The 17,198-nt window shown below is 34.1% G+C and overlaps 1 protein-coding gene across 1 annotated transcript; it reads right to left on the reverse strand.

Annotated features, from left to right (window-relative positions):
- Positions 1-1,905: 1,905 nt before the first annotated feature.
- On the reverse strand, positions 1,906-16,599 carry LOC125662619 (beta-glucuronidase-like). The gene is made up of 12 exons (XM_048894900.2): positions 16,393-16,599; positions 16,065-16,241; positions 15,626-15,798; positions 13,981-14,123; positions 13,448-13,647; positions 12,450-12,593; positions 12,010-12,182; positions 10,881-11,030; positions 9,246-9,330; positions 6,972-7,148; positions 6,677-6,812; positions 1,906-4,197 (listed from the first exon to the last, which is right to left on the reverse strand). Exons 1-12 carry the CDS (start codon positions 16,588-16,590, stop codon positions 4,013-4,015), a joined length of 1,941 nt encoding a protein of 646 aa, XP_048750857.2. The 5' UTR covers positions 16,591-16,599; the 3' UTR covers positions 1,906-4,012.
- Positions 16,600-17,198: the final 599 nt, after the last annotated feature.

Consider the following 17,198-nt stretch of genomic DNA (forward strand, 5'->3'; position numbering starts at 1 on the left):
ACACTTATTGATCAATTTTCTTTCCTTTATACATCGAAATAGGACTCTATGTCTCTCTCACACATTCATATACATGCAAAGTGACGGTAAATAATAGTGAATCCTGAAGAGACCAAATTTTGAAAGCTGCACTATATTCCCTTTTATATATATTTTTGTGTAATCAAATGTCTAATTTGGATTGTGCATGTCATACCCGTATTTTCACCCCCAAAATGTATGCTATCAATTATTATTCTTGTTTGTATATAATTATCTATAAACTTTTTAATTGTGCATGCAATTTATCCAAATAGATATGCTGTGTGCATGTACATGCATAATCAGAAACTGCAAAAAACCTTAGGCAGTCAAACATTCAATAAGGGAAAATATCAGACTTCGATATTTCCCAATTCAAGACATCCTGCTTGGCACGAGTCCAGTCACAGGCACCTGTTTTCTATGCGAGCAAGCTATGTGCATTACTTATGTGTATGCACTGTATTTTGCAAGAATTGAATGGGTTGTGTATACACAGTGCTCTTTGTGTATTTCATTCTATCAGTATGCAATTGGCAAATGATTTCTCTGCGTTTATTTCATGTTATTTACTTGATACAATTGCTAATTGTCATTATGTCGTATTTTGCCTCGAAATAACGAAACGACAACAAATTTTAAAATGGCACAATTCAGTCCAATTTCATTTAATAATTCTGAAAACACACGGTTTGGATTTGAGTGCGCCATTTTGCATCTGTATCAATCTCAATCACTTGAAAGTTTATCATAACATAATGATGTTTGCACATAACATAATGCTGTAACCATTACTGTTATTAATAAACATTGCGGAAAAGGACTATATATTTAATAAACATTGCGGAAAAGGACTATATATTAATAAACATTGCGGAAAAGGACTATATATTAATAAACATTGCGGAAAAGGACTATATATTTAATAAACATTGCGGAAAAGGACTATATATTAATAAACATTGCAGAAAAGGACTATATATTAATAAACATTGCGGAAAAGGACTATATATTAATAAACATTGCGGAAAAGGACTATATATATTAATAAACATTGCGGAAAAGGACTATATATTTAATAAACATTGCGGAAAAGGACTATATATTAATAAACATTGCGGAAAAGGACTATATATTAATAAACATTGCGGAAAAGGACTATATATTTAATAAACATTGCGGAAAAGGACTATATATTAATAAACATTGCGGAAAAGGACTATATATTAATAAACATTGCAGAAAAGGACTACATATTAATAAACATTGCGGAAAAGGACTATATATATTAATAAACATTGCGGAAAAGGACTATATATTTAATAAACATTGCGGAAAAGGACTATATATTAATAAACATTGCGGAAAAGGACTATATATTAATAAACATTGCGGAAAAGGACTATATATTTTCGAGAACACTTGTGATGAAAACTTTCTACTGCTATAACGGTTTTTGTTGGTTTTTGTTTTTTGTTGGTAGCCTCAGAAAAATGACAAATGTTGCTTATCAGTGAACTTTAGTGTCACATTATAATATTGATAAATAGCCATCGTGTCTTTCGTGAAAATATCAAAGTGTTGCATGAAAATCAAAATCATACTCAGATATTCGTGCTGTGTTCGTCATTGTTAACATCCCCAGCTGATGAGGAAAAGACGAAATTAACTGTCGGTATCTGACGAAGTGTTCTTGTAAATGATTGGAGGGTTAAAATAGCTGAGTAACGCAGGTGATAGGCTTTCATGACGTTTGATATCGGTTCAAACCCAGATACCATCACACAGTGCTGTATAAATGCATACAGAATAATCATGATTATAAATACAATGTACATGTATCATAGGTATTATAATCTGATGCTGTTAATATAAAACATTAAATACATTCAGCAAAAAAACTTTATTAATTTGGCACATTTACGTCGATGTATTGCGAACACGTTGTGCGAGAGGTCATGATTTGGAATTCAATGGCGAATGTTCAAAACATATTCATGTACACATAGTATCAATCATTCACACTATCATTTAACAATCGTTCAGTTGTGTTTCTTCCTTCTTGCCTTTTCTACTTCTGTGTTATATATATATATATATATACACACACACACACAGATATATTCTAAGTAAGTGTCCTGATTTGCAGATGCTCAAGGTAGTTCATCACACTAAAATGGCTCCTTTAAGCACCTCGTATGAAGCATGATTTCACCCTCAAAAGAGTGATACAAGCTCTGAACTATTTCATGTTAATTTTTTTTTATGATTCTTCTGGAATGATGAAAAAGTTGTTTTGTTTGCAAATAATATATTTTAAAATCCAAACTTCGCATTGATTTTATTCATGGTATAAGAAGAGGTACTGTGAGCAATGCTCACTAAGAATACCCCCCGCTTACCCCAATCTCCCAAAGGGTGTTGGTAATAGGTATAAACTACCTCTTTTCTGAGTGTAAAAAACAAATGGCATGACAAACCGAACCATATTGCTACTTCGGTGTCCAGTGAGCATGACCTTTGACCTTTTGACCCCAAAATCGATAGGGAACATCTTCATCCCATGGGTAGTCCATATGTATGATATGGTGACTGTAGGTGGAAAGGATAACGCTTTAGAGTCCGGAAACCATATTGCTTCTTCGATGTCCAGTGTGCTTGACCTTTGACCTTTTGACCCCAAAATCGATAGGGAACATCTTCATCCCATGGGTAGTCCATATGTATGATATGGTGACTGTAGGTGGAAAGGATAACACTTTAGAGCCCGGAAACCATATTTCTACTTCGATGTCCAGTGCGCGTGACCTTTGACCTTTTGACCCTAAAATCGATAGGGAACATCTTCATCCCATGGGTAGTCCATATGTATGATATGGTGACTGTAGGTGGAAAGGATAATGCATTAGAGCCCGGAAACCATATTGCTACTTCGATGTCCAGTGCGCTTGACCTTTGACCTTTTGACCCCAAAATCGATAGGGAACATCTTCATTCCATGGGTAGTCCATATTTATGATATAGTGACGGTAGATGGAAAGGATAATGCTTTAGAGCCCGGAAACCATTGCGTCTACAGACGGACGGACAGACAGATAGACAACCCGATTCCAGTATACCCCCCCACAACTTGTTGCGGGGGTATAAATATCTAACAAAACCTGAGGCTAAGACTCATGTAAATGTTTTAATGAAATTTATAAAGTTGTTTTTTTTGTTAGTATTTTTAAATCTAAAACTTAAATCTTCAAGAAATATATCAATTGGGAAAAAAATAGATTAGACAAATATCTCTTTTAAAAGAAATTGAAATGAAATTACCAAATTTCATAAATATCTCTTTTTTTTTATTAGACTGAACCAATCCTGTGAAAAAGGTACTGATCCTGATCAAAATTGATAGAATAAACATATGAAATATAATCATGTTGTTGCTAATTTAATGCACTTTTTATGGAAGAAATTAGCTTCCTTTATGAATTCATTTATCTATCTGCATCAAGGGAATGTAGTTTTCGGATTACTTTGTTCTCCATGACTACTTTTTTATATGTGTAATTCCAACTGGACTTGGTTTGAAAAAAAAGTCTGAATTTTTGTCAATTTATTTCAATTTCTTTTTAAAATACATTTGTCCAATATATATTTTCGTTTTTATCTAAGAAATTAAAACATCTATCTGAGTCTTTTAGGCATGTTATATTAGATATTCATATCATGCATCAAATCTCTTATTTGCTAACAAAGCACCTTAAATTTATTGAGAGCTTGCAACACTCTTTCGATGGTGAAATCATACAAAGTGTTTTAACTTACCATTATTATATATAACTTTGGTGTAAGGAGCCACCTTAAGTGCCCCGGCTTCTTTGAAACTATGTTTCACGTATACATTTGTCACTTTTAGAGTGTTTCATACAATGTAGGTGATGCTTAATGTATTGTCACAATATAGATATCTATGTCTAATCCTCACTTAGAATAATTCTGTTCACCCTAAAGGGAAGACAACTGGTATTGGATGAGCAGTGCTGTATGAGGGGTGGGATCCGCCATGCTGAGTGGTGTTTTTGTGCATCAGGTTATTATATCGAGACCGAATCATGTGTGCAGACATCTTTGGTTGTCTCTGACGGGTGAATAAACCTTTCTTGTTTCCCACCACACGAATTATCTCTGAAATTTAGAATGAAGGTAACAGATGCAGAGCTATCAATATTCAAATATTAGCTGTAATTTTGGGGGATAATGATCAACTACACATAATATCAACATTGGGGGAGGACATATTTATAAACATTTGACTCCTTACTAAACCGAACAGGAGCTCCACAAAGCAGGGCATATCTCCAAGCAATGAGTGCTTACAAGCTTTTTAGTCTCAAGTGAGCCTTTCTGATCAAAGTTTTTCCGTTGTCTGGTCGGCGACGTCATTGTTGTAAACTTTTCACATTTTCATCTTTTTCTCCAGAACCACTGGGTCAATTTCAAGCAAAGTATCCTTGGGTGAAGAGATTTCAAGTTTGTTCAATTGAAGGGTCATGTCCCCTTCAAAGGGGAGATAATCACAAAAATGCAAAATTAGGGTAAATTAAAAATCTTCTTCTCAAGAACCACTGAGCCAGAAGAGCTGAGATTTACAAGAAAGCTTCCTAACATAGTGCAGATTCAAGTTTGTTCAAATCATGGCTGGGGGTAGGTTGGGGTCACAATAGGGGATCAAAGTTTTAAGGTAACTCCATACTCGCGGTTTTAACTGATACAAGTTTGAAAAGTGTATTTATTTTCATTCATTAGAGTTAAAACTAACAAATTATCAAATAAAATACATAGGTCATCACACTTTTTAAGATTTGAGACGTACATCAACAGAATCATATATCACCGTCAGAAAATAGCAATTTTCCTTAAACAGCGCTATCAAAATTTCATACCAACTGGTTATGATGATATAATAGCATTCATAACAATTTCATGAAACTGAATCTTCACAAAAACATACAGAATGTCTGTAGAAAATAAAGGAAATCTATCGCATAATAGACTTGATAAAGAAATCATTAAAAACAGAGTTATTGCCCTTGGATTCAATATTTTAAAACGTATCATTCATTATTCATCTATAACTTAAGACTTTTGAAATAGTTTATCCTAACAAGATTTTTTACAATACCTATCAGAAAAGACTACAAAATTTATGTTCCTATTATGCATAAATCTATATAAATCATTGATTTTGCAAAATCTGATGACATCACAGGAGGGTGGAATTACTTTAAATAGAAATATAATGGGGGAAATCTTTTAAAATCTTCTTCTCAAGAACCACCGAGCCAGAAGAGTTGAGATTTACATGAAAGCTTCCTGACATAGTGCATATTCAAGATTGTTCAAATCATAGTCTCCGGGGGTAGGTTGGGGCCACAATAGGGGATCAAAGTCTTACATACAAATGTACAGTACCGCCAGCGCGGATCCCGTATTAGACTGCGCTCCCCCCGCGGTATGTTAATCCTTCCCGCGCTATCCCACCGAGGGATTTCATCGCGGGGCAGAGTTACACCGCCGCAGTGTGAAGTACCGTTGTTTACCTGTTAGGGCTATCTACCTGTACAATAGTTATTTTATTCGTCGGCAAAAAATTATTAGGGCTTGATTATCGTCAGCTTTCTGGCATTACATACCGGCATATTAAATAAATCTTTTAACAAAAAATAAAAAATAAAATCGGGAACATTGATTTGTCCTTACTAAAACCAGATACACATGTACTTAGAATTTACGTGTATCATATTTAATACACCTCAACTTTTTTATTCTAAAAAAAAATCCTGTTTTTTTAATTTTGTTTTTTAGTATTTTATGCTTCATATAATGATAATGTACAATGTATAGGGACAATCTTTAAAAATCTTCTCAAGAACCATTGGGCCAAAGAAATTGACATTTACATGAAGGCAGCCTGGCTTTCTGACATAGTGCAGATTCAAGTTTGTAAAAATCATGGCCTCCAGGGGTAGGTTGGGGCCACAATAGGGACTAAGGTTTTACATGCATTATGGAAAGTCTTCAGATATGGGCGACAGTGATTCAATTGAGCGATGTGGCCCATGGACCTCTTATCTGTGAAGTCCTGTAGGGACTTTGACCTTTTGAGCCCAAAATCAGTTGGGTTCTTACTCTTTTGATAACAGCTTCATGTACAGTATGAAATCAAGCAAAAAGTATGGCTGGTAGAGTGTCTACAAACTTTATCTATGAAGTCTCGTAGTAACATTTACCTTTGATATTTTGACCCAAAATCCTCTCTTGATAAAAAAGCTACACGTGACCTATGAAATAAATCGAGCAAAAAATGTGGCCTGTAGTAAGTCTAAATGTTTTTTCTATGAAATCCCATAGGGACCTTGACCTATTAATGAACCAAACATCAATAGGTTCCTTCCTCCCTTGATCACAAAGCTACATGTGAAGTATGAAATCAATCAAGCAAAAAATGGTGGCCTGTAGAGTGTCTACAAGTTCGGTGTTATGAACACACCGCACACATTTGTACTCGCCCATACACGAACGGTCCTGTAGCTCCATGTATTTCTCCTCTCACAATGAATTGTGAGGGGATAATTAGGGATTCAATGAGACATTAACTACTCACGTTGAATTGTCATGAAATCAGCAAAGTTCCAAACCATCTCTCCTACCAGGAACTGCTGTTTCAAAACATCAAAAACTTTATGATACTCCTGTAGAAACTCCACCTGAAATTCTTCTGTAAACACAAATGATGGGTCCTAAAACATAAAAATATAAACCAGATATATGTAACTAACACTAATAAGTTTCTGCATGATACACGGTATTATGTAAGCAATATTTTGTATTTTGATTAAGCAGTCAGTATCTTACTATGATAACTGGCAACATCAATTATCATTACAAGTACGACTAACCCGGTGCAATCCTGGTATTGTGTCTGCTCCATACTCGGTAACGATGATTGGTTTGTTGAATTTGGTGTGGAAAGCTTTGAGATCATTGGTCAGTTGTAGATTAATCAGCTCTGTGTGAGAGCAGTCCGAATACCAGGCGAAGTAACGGTTAATACACAGAATATCATTGTACTGAGCCTAAAACAGAATACCAGATGTAGTAACGGTTAATACACAAAATATCATTGTACTGAACCTAAAACAGAATACCAGGCGTAGTAACGGTTAATACACAGAATATCATTGTACTGAACCTAAAACAGAATACCAAGCGTAGTAACGGTTAATACACAGAATATCATTGTACTGAGCCTAAAACAGAATACCAGGCTTAGTAACGGTTAATACACAAAATATTGTACTGAGCCTAAAACAAAATACCAGGCGTAGTAACGGTTAATACACAGAATATCATTGTACTGAGCCTAAAACAGAATACCAGGGGTAATAATGGTTAATACACAAAATATCATTGTACTGAACCTAAAACAAAATACCAGGCGTAGTAACGGTTAATACACAGAATATCATTGTACTGAACCTAAAACAAAATACCAGGCGTAGTAACGGTTAATACACAGAATATCATTGTACTGAGCCTAAAACAGAATACCAGGCTTAGAAACGGTTAATACACAAAATATCATTGTCCTGAACCTAAAACAGAATACCAGGCGTAGTAATGGTTAATACACAGAATATCATTGTACTGAGCCTAAAACAGAATACCAAGCGTAGTAACGGTTAATACACAGAATATCATTGTACTGAGCCTAAAACAGAATACCAGATGTAGTAACGGTTAATACACAAAATATTGTACTGAGCCTAAAACAGAATACCAGGCTTAGAAACGGTTAATACACAAAATATCATTGTACTGAACCTAAAACAGAATACCAAGCGTAGTAACGGTTAATACACAGAATATCATTGTACTGAACCTAAAACAGAATACCAGGCGTAGTAACGGTTAATACACAAAATATCATTGTACTGAACCTAAAACAGAATACCAGGCGTAGTAATGGTTAATACACAGAATATCATTGTACTGAGCCTAAAACAGAATACCAAGCGTAGTAACGGTTAATACACAGAATATCATTGTACTGAGCCTAAAACAGAATACCAGATGTAGTAACGGTTAATACACAAAATATTGTACTGAGCCTAAAACAGAATACCAGGCTTAGTAACGGTTAATACACAGAATATCATTGTACTGAGCCTAAAACAAAATTTACACAAGATCGTACATTAAATCACACAGATGATGAACTGAATGTATGCAGTCTTCAGGATTACTGAGCATACGAGATTCCATGTCTTGAAAACAACACTGCAAGTAATGTTGTTATAATTGATGGAAAATGTCATATGTAGATATATTACCAGTAGTAATCAACTTTGAAATGTCAAGTGTATCATTATTTTGAGTGAAAAGAAAATCTCTAGCAATTCGAAGAGAAAGAAATGAATAAAAAAGGCTGGATCCACCGATTGATAGTATAAAACACATAATCACCAGATCATCCCAATAGATAATGATATACATTGTACATGTACAAGGGAATTCAAATCTGTGCATCATACATGTAACAGCATTCTTCTATGATCTTAAATACTACATATGACATTATTTATTCTCACATTATCACCAGTGTGAGATCATTTTTGCCTATGTGAGACAGCCATGTGAGATTGTAAATGTCAAATATTTTCTATGATTTACATTACATAGTGAAGTAAAATATTTTGGATTGTTTTCTCTAAATTTCAATTTGATATAGCTTTAAACTTTAGATTTTTGGTTTACACTTACAGTGTAAACCATTTTCGGGTATGCTCTTTCTGCCTATCTAATTAGTTTTTGCATTAACGTTCACAGGAGGATTTTGATCATTTTGAATTTTCCCTATGCTCTTCAATTTATGCTCTAAACTATGGGTAAAATATGAGAAAAATAATCCTTCATTTTTTACTCGTGTAGGATAGGGAAATTCCACCTCTGAAACAAGATTCACTGTCTAGGATGAGGCTTTGCCGAATTTTGTCCCCTCGGTGAAATTTTTCTATCCCACACTCGTACTAATGAAGGATTCTATTAGTCTGCTATAGCACTTATTTCATCTGTTTCTATGAGATAACTATGATTCATGTGTACATTACATTTAAAGTGCTGTGGTACCAGACATTTTACACTAAATCTGCTTAAATAATTTCAAATCTTACTGCTTTCTCATCAGCGTAGTCGGCATTGGCAACAAAAGTTACAAGTCTAGTTGGATCTGATCTCTTTACATGCTGCAAAATCGTCCTGTTAAAAAAAATGGAAATGCACACACATGAAGTCTTAAGTTTGAGGTTTTTTGTAGAAAACAGCAAAACTACAGTAATGGGATGTTTACTTGAACACTTACTTAAATTAAATTACTAGAATACTGTAAATTTCGAAATCTATGCAAGGAATTTATCATTGATCAATTTTGCGAGAACCATCACTCTTGAAAAAATATTTCTCGCTTTTATTTTTATATCGCTAAAATACATGCAAAAACACTTGATTAACAGAGCACTCATGAATTCATTTTCTCGCGACTTGACCTCCATGAGTCATTTTGCAATAATAAGTACTCACGTAGAATAATTAATCTACAGTACTTACTTACAATAAATTACTTGAATACTTACTGCAAATAAATTACTTGAACGCTTACTTAAAATAAATTACTTGAATACTTACTGAAAATAGATTACTTGAATACTTAATGAAAATAAATTACTTGAATACTACTTAAAATAAATTACTGTATACAATGTAACTTCTCTAAACCGGCCGGCTCTCGGACCGAAAAAAAACCTGGCCGGTTTAGAGAGGTGGCCGGTTAACCGAGAATTTAGCATTTAGAGACATTTTATCTCAATATTCACAAAGTAGGTACTGTTCCCTTTCTTCTGGTAACCTATGATCAATTATTGGCGGAGATCAAATTAGTCCGCTTGTACCTACAGGTAATTATACATGTGTAATTAATAAGAAATAGTTGCACTGAAATCATTTAATTTTAAACTGAAAATTTAGAACAGGATTCTGATACACAAAGAAAACACTGAGGCATATTGGAATTCCTCTTACCTATAAAAACTCTGTTTACATGCATCACTTATATCATTAACAAATTTGTTTTGACGTTTTTGAAAAGTACAGTAGTAAATATGAAATTGTTATTTGAATATTTCTTAGGAATTTTAAGTCTATGGAAACCAAGAAAATTAGTTTATCTTTTAATAATTATCATTAACAGTCATGGGTTTGTTTTCTTTATTAACTACTGCTTATATCCATACGATATAATGGTGCAACAATATGATGTTTGATACTATATTCATTCAATATGTTCCTAACTGTTTTTTACATTTTGTACAGAATTTGAAAGGGTGACTTGGATTAGCTAAGTGTCAATTAACACCCTTGACAGCACAGGTAAACAATAGAAATTAAAGAGGCCATTAGTGTTTTTCACACCTCCTGTGGATAATTTCCTTCCCACCTGGCCAGTGGGTCAGTCAATTAGCACACCCACACAATCTTGATCACCCTCTGACCAAAATTTGCATGTCTTCAAAAAGTGGCCCGGTATGATAAGGGTAAATTACACATGTTTGTTAACAAACGTACTTTAAAAAGTGGCCGATGTCCGGTTTTCAAGGGTGGCCGGTTTTGTAAGACTTTCTTTGTAAGGAAATGTTAAGATTTCTGTCGGGACTTTGAAAATCGGCCGATATTAAAGGAAAACCGGTTTTCTGAGGGGCCGGTTTGGAGAAGTTTCACTGTACTTATTCATAATAGATTACTTGAATACTTACTTAAAATAAAACTCTGCCTGTGGAAGTCCAGACTTTGGCTCATTGGCTATTGACCAGATGGCCACAGCTGGACGGTTCTTGTCACGCTGTATCATTTCATCCATGACTTTCAAATGATGGGCCAAGGATTCATTACCAAAGTTACCTGCTCTTTAATCACAAAACAAGATAATTCAATATAGGGAAAATATTTTTCACTGCTGTACAATATTCCTATTGTAAGAGATATAACTCTTCCATTGAAAAATTACTAGAAATTCCTTTATTACATTATGTCAAGGAATGATTCCTATCAAATTCTAACTAGCATGACAGTGACATTGCATGTACTTCATATTCAAATGTATGTAGTAAGTGTTGGAGTCAGGGGTGAGGCACAGTGAAAACAGGATGTGTTTGTGGCCACCAGATTACAACAAAATGGAACTGCAAGACAATCTAGTTTTCTTGATTGAAAAATTGGGACTAGATGATTGATCAATGTCAAGATTACAAGCCAGGTCAACAAATCTGGTATCGTTGGAAAGGTCTTCTCGCAAAAAATGCATAAGCTTGATATAAAAACGAAAAGATATGGCTTATATTCGAATTTTCCAAAAGTAGGTCAAAGGTCACCAGGTCAAAGACTTTGGTGTCAATAGGAAGGTCTTGTCACAAGGAATACAAATACTAAATATGAAAGGTCTACCTCTTGTGGTGTAAAAGATATGACCAAGGTTAAAGTTAAACTAGGTCAAAGGTCAATGTCACTAGGTCAACAAATCTGGTATCGTTGGAAAGGTATTTTCACGAAAAATGCACATGCTAAATAAAAAAAATAGTACTTCTTACGATTAGAAGGATATGGCTTACATTCCAATTTTCTAAAAGCAGGTCAAAGGTCAATGTTAAGGTCATCAATTCTAACAATTTGATGTCAATGAAAGGTTTTTTCAAAAGGAATACACATACCAAATATGAAAGCTTTAACTTTTATGATATAGAGGATATGACCAAGGCTAAAGTTTTTTGCCACGGACAGAAACTATATATCCCTGAATATTTGATTTCTGAATATCTTAAGGTAGTATGCAACAAGACATAAAAGATAAGTTGCAATCATTTAAACAGGTGATATCACTTAACTTACTCAATCCCTACACCAGGACTCTCATCAATAACGACAATGCCCTGTTGATCAGCCTGGTCCATAATCTCTTCAGCGTAGGGGTAGTGAGAGGTTCTGATACAGTTAGCCCCCAGCCACTTCAGCAGGTTAAAGTCCTTAGCAATCAATGGAAAGTCCAATCCTTTCCCTCTAATCTAAATCAAAATATAGATTTTAATTAACATTTCATATCTTTTCAAAGTGAAAAGGGAATATTCAAGTTTTATTTGTAAGTTCTGAAATGACAATATTCTCATATGAATATGCTTTAACCAGGTACATGATAAAAACAATTGTCACATGTAATACGGCACAATCATAACTAAGGGGAGTCCAGCATTCATCCACTGATATTTGTCTTAAATAAAACAATGTACATGGAGATATTTCATTCTGCCTGTATAAAGAGCACTGCTTCATACATCAGAATCCTCATGTTTGGCAACCCCATGGCAGTAGAATGATCTGCTGTTGATGAGAAGTTGAGTGTTGGTGTTGGATACAGTGCGGATACCAAATGGAAGGCTGTACTGATCCATCTGTGAGGATGTTGAGGTCAAGGTCACCTGTACAAGGATAAAAATCAAGTAATGCCAAGCAAATTCAAGTCTCCGGCCTCACATTTCATCAATACTCATGCTTAATGGGAATTCATATTACATTGTATAATAAATAGAATCCACAAAGCCGGTTGACTATACTTGAATAGTTTCTTCAATTCATAAATACTCCTGAAGAATTGAAGAAATTAGTTGAGTATACTCCAATATTTCTACAGTGAAGAATGATTAATTGATTTACTAAAGACTAATAAGAATTATCTCATGAGATTTTTTTCTTCAGAAAAACAGGTAAATAGAAGTACCCAGAAAAACAAGTAAATAGAAGTACTCAGAAAAACAAGTAAATAGAAGTACCCAGAAAAACAGGTAAATAGAAGTACTCAGAAAAACAAGTAAATAGAAGTACCCAGAAAAACAAGTAAATAGAAGTACCCAGAAAAACAGGTAAATAGAAGTACCCAGAAAAACAGGTAAATAGAAGTACTCAGAAAAACAGGTAAATAGAAGTACCCAGAAAAACAAGTAAATAGAATTACCCAGAAAAACAGGTAAATAGAAGTACTCAGAAAAACAGGTAAATAGAAGTACCAGAAAAACAGGTAAATAGAAGTACTCAGAAAAACAGGTAAATAGAATTACCCAGAAAAACAAGTAAATAGAATTACCCAGAAAAACAGGTAAATAGAAGTAACCAGAAAAACAGGTAAATAGAAGTACTCAGAAAAACAGGTAAATAGAAGTACTCAGAAAAACAGGTAAATAGAAGTACTCAGAAAAACAGGTAAATAGAAGTACCCAGAAAAACAAGTAAATAGAAGCACTTAGAAAAACAGGTAAATAGAAGTAAGTCTACTAGCCTGAAAAGTATACAAATAAGCTGTGTCGTTAACGGATTTCGCCATGGAGTATGGCCACCAGAGATTGGCATTGTGCACAATTATCTGCCCCTGTTGTTGACTGCTCTGCCCAACAAGAACCCCATTCTTGTCCAAGATTTTGACTTGTATAGACTGAACCATGGTTGCCAAACTGGGCTTCACTGTATAGCTAACCATGCCTAAAACCAAAGAGGATTAAAATAATAAAATAAAATTCAAAAATCAATGCCAGCTAGATCCAGCTTAGGTATAAACCTATATAATTTGTAGTCCATATATTATCTAGGCAATATTCTTTAAAAAAACAAACTTTAGATACAATAAGGATTGCTTTTCACAACCTCAGCCAATATCATTCATTATTTAAATGTACAACATAATTCATACACTAAGAAGTGATAATAACCCTCAATGTATGAAACTCTCATTATACATGTTATACGTCAGTTATCATAGCAAATCATGGTGATGTTGGAGAAGGAAATGATCATTAGTGCAATTGATTCTTTTACCATTAGTTCCCTGTATATCAGTAACTATGGTGATGTCATCAATGTAAACTTTTGGTGTGGTATAGACTTTCACAGATCTATGAATTCCAGCATAGTTGAAAAAATCCATCTGAAGATTTTGGACAAAATATCCTTTGGGATACCTAAAAATAAACTATATATACTTATCAACATTCATTTTCAAAATTCATACAAGTGCATTCTATATGAGTTGGTCACATAACTTTTTGTAAATTGAAGTAATTGTGGATTTGCTTGCCTCGCATGTCAAACTTAGTTATGTTAATGTATAACCATTAGACATTGTTAGATTTAACTGTTTAGTATAAAATTAATACTATACTCTCTTTATTGCTTAATATAAGTCTTATGTCTTATCACATCAGTTACAATATGTATACATAAATACATAAAAATGGAATTGTATAACGGTGTACAAATTTAAACAATGAAGAATAACTTTTAAACAAGGTTTTCTCTCAACTTAAGTGCAAGATATAAATATTTCCCTCAATTACAAAGTCTGTGTACATTATGTACACTTAATAATTGTACAAATTTGAAAACAGATGGTTTTTGCTAATAATACTTTTTGATATATTTATGATGCCTCATAATGAGGACAAATTAATACAAAGTGGTGTTTGTCCTTTATACAAAATTTAGTGAAAACTAATGCCCCACAATCTAACATAATGGATATTTTTTTTTGTCTGAACAGATTCTTGGTTCACATTTACAGTCACTCTCGCTCATTCTCACTGTTTTTAATTATTAGCAGCACTACATATAATATATTATAAAGTTTACATTTTAGCTAGCAGTAATCAATTCATGGTCACCACGTCAATTTCAGACAGGTTGTCTGTCGACTCTGTAGAGATCAGTGATCATTAAAGGTTTAATGTTTTGTTCAAACAAAAAGTAACACTACATCCGGATGGACTTGGTGTGATCTGAAATTGACCAGTATACAAGCAGCTCTCCTCATACACAAAATTGCAATCCAGTTTGCAAATTGTAAAAGTTATATGTTCAAAGTCCTGTGGGGATCCGGGATAGAATAGGTCCTCAGTACCCCTTGCTTGTCGTAAGAAGTGACTAAATGGCGTGGTCCTTTGGATGAGACCGTAAAAACAGAGGCCCTGGGCCCTTATTCACAAAACATCTTACGACAAAGGTGAAAAATATTATTTTGTCTGATAATCAAATACCGACCACAAGGTCATAAATATGTATTTAAGTCTAATAAATAATTGATGTACTTTTCATATTAATTAAGAAAATCTATAAGAAATGAAAAATAAAAGAATTACAGTGTTCGTAAATTTTAATATTAGTCGTAAGATATTTTGTGAATAAGGGCACTGTGTCACAGCAGGTGTGGCACGATAAAGATCCCTCCCTGCTCAAAAAGGCCGTAAGCGCCGAGCATAGGCCTTCTTGCAGCCCTTCACCGGCAATGGTGATGTCTCCATATGAGTAAAAGATTCTCAAGAGGGACGTTAAACAATATTTAATCAATATATTTTCATAGATCTGTAATTTGACAGAAATGTGACCCATAGAAATTACAGTAGAATAACAGTGTGAACCGAGATCTCTAAACAACAGTAAGCTTTTTTAAAATTTTGTCAGAACTTACTTGAGGGGGTTGTTTTTGTATTCGATGGTCCCTGGTGGTAGAGTTGTAGGTGACAGCGTGTTATTTATAGCAATGGTCACTCTGTTTGGACCATGTACATCATAATTTGTCAATTCGGATTCAAATGGCAGATGCCCTCCTGAGTGTTGCATGATCTCTCGCCCATTTACCCACTGCAATTTACACGTAATTAGAAATTAAATCAATATTTGTACACAGACTAACTGAGTATAATACATGTATGATTTTGAAATTGCAAAATGGAATGATTAATTATAATTATGATGGCAATATGTGCTGACAGTTTAAGTAATGGAAATGTACAATTACTACATGTGACATACCAATTGAAATGTTTCCAAGAAACACTTCAAAATAAAGTTCATAATTTACATAACTTTGGAGAAGGGATACAAAAAAATTATTGATATGAACTTACTACGATAGTATTGTAATGTGCACTGTCAATTCGTAACACAATTCTCTTGGTGGTGAACTCTGGGGGGACGTAAAATTCGTTTTCATACCATGCCCATCCCACAAAATCCCGAATTTCCTTACTCTGGGTAATGTCATTGTAGCTAGCAGGCACAGGCATCAGCATGACAGGTCCACTCTGTGCAATACATACAATGTACAAATCACTATTCTGAATACTGGATACAGTTCAAACATATGTACTGATCAAATTTAAAAGTAACAAATAAAAATCCAAAGTTACTTGATTTTTTAGATATACTTATATAGCCATTGATAAATCTGTGAACCTTTTTCAGCGGCCTTGAGTACCATTTATCGGTGAATCCTTGAAATCTGTTCTCAGATGTGTCAATTCTAAAATTCCACATGCCTTCCATATTTTGGAAAACGGTTCGCGACATTGAATTCCTCGGATATAGCATACCCGACAATGCACATAATATTTGTAAACAAACCATAAAGGTTTGTGTTATGGGGGCAGCCATTTTTAAATTAAAGTCACATGATATTTACGCCAGCCACGTGATAATATAAATTGCGTGGATCTAGAAATTTTTTCACATATAGTTTTTCCGAGGTTCAACCTACTCAAAGGATCTTTAAAGAATGAATTGCACCAAAATACACACATATCAAATTTATAATTAGTGCATGTAAGCATGTGTTGTTAGCCATGTATTCAGTATCAAACATGTTTCAATACCCCCCCCCCCCCTTCAACAACAACATAAATGAGTTGATTTGATTGATTGATTTTTTTTAGTTTTTAAATCTCTCTAATGGATATCAACAACGTCGTATATATTCCTAAGCCCGCTTTTTAAAATGCCCACGTATTAGCATTTTAATTTGTAGTCCTTATATATAATTATATGTAAAGTACAAAATTTTAAAACTACTATTTGAAAGAGAGAAAAAAACTTGTACGGTACACATGTTTTCCGTGATCAGATGAATTAGACCCCCACCAGGGCCAGGGGCGGATCCAGGAATTGCGGTTAGGGGCGCCACTTTTTGAGGCAGGGGGTCTGTCGGTCCTGAATTTTACAGATTTTATAGGACTTGGAATATGTCTCCTATTTAAGTCATTTGT

This window comes from Ostrea edulis, chromosome 1, assembly GCF_947568905.1.
Source record: "Ostrea edulis chromosome 1, xbOstEdul1.1, whole genome shotgun sequence".
NCBI lineage: Eukaryota > Metazoa > Mollusca > Bivalvia > Ostreida > Ostreidae > Ostrea > Ostrea edulis.

Excerpts from the sequence above, each read along its gene's own strand:
- LOC125662619 (XM_048894900.2), bottom strand. The coding sequence starts at position 16,590 with ATGGCTGCCCCCATAACACAAACCTTTATGGTTTGTTTACAAATATTA. Across the intron at positions 15,799-16,064 it reads CACATTACAATACTATCGTA|TGGGTAAATGGGCGAGAGAT; the intron begins GTAAGTTCATAT and ends TGTAAATTGCAG. Across the intron at positions 4,198-6,676 it reads TGATTTCATGACAATTCAAC|AGATAATTCGTGTGGTGGGA; the intron begins GTGAGTAGTTAA and ends TCTAAATTTCAG.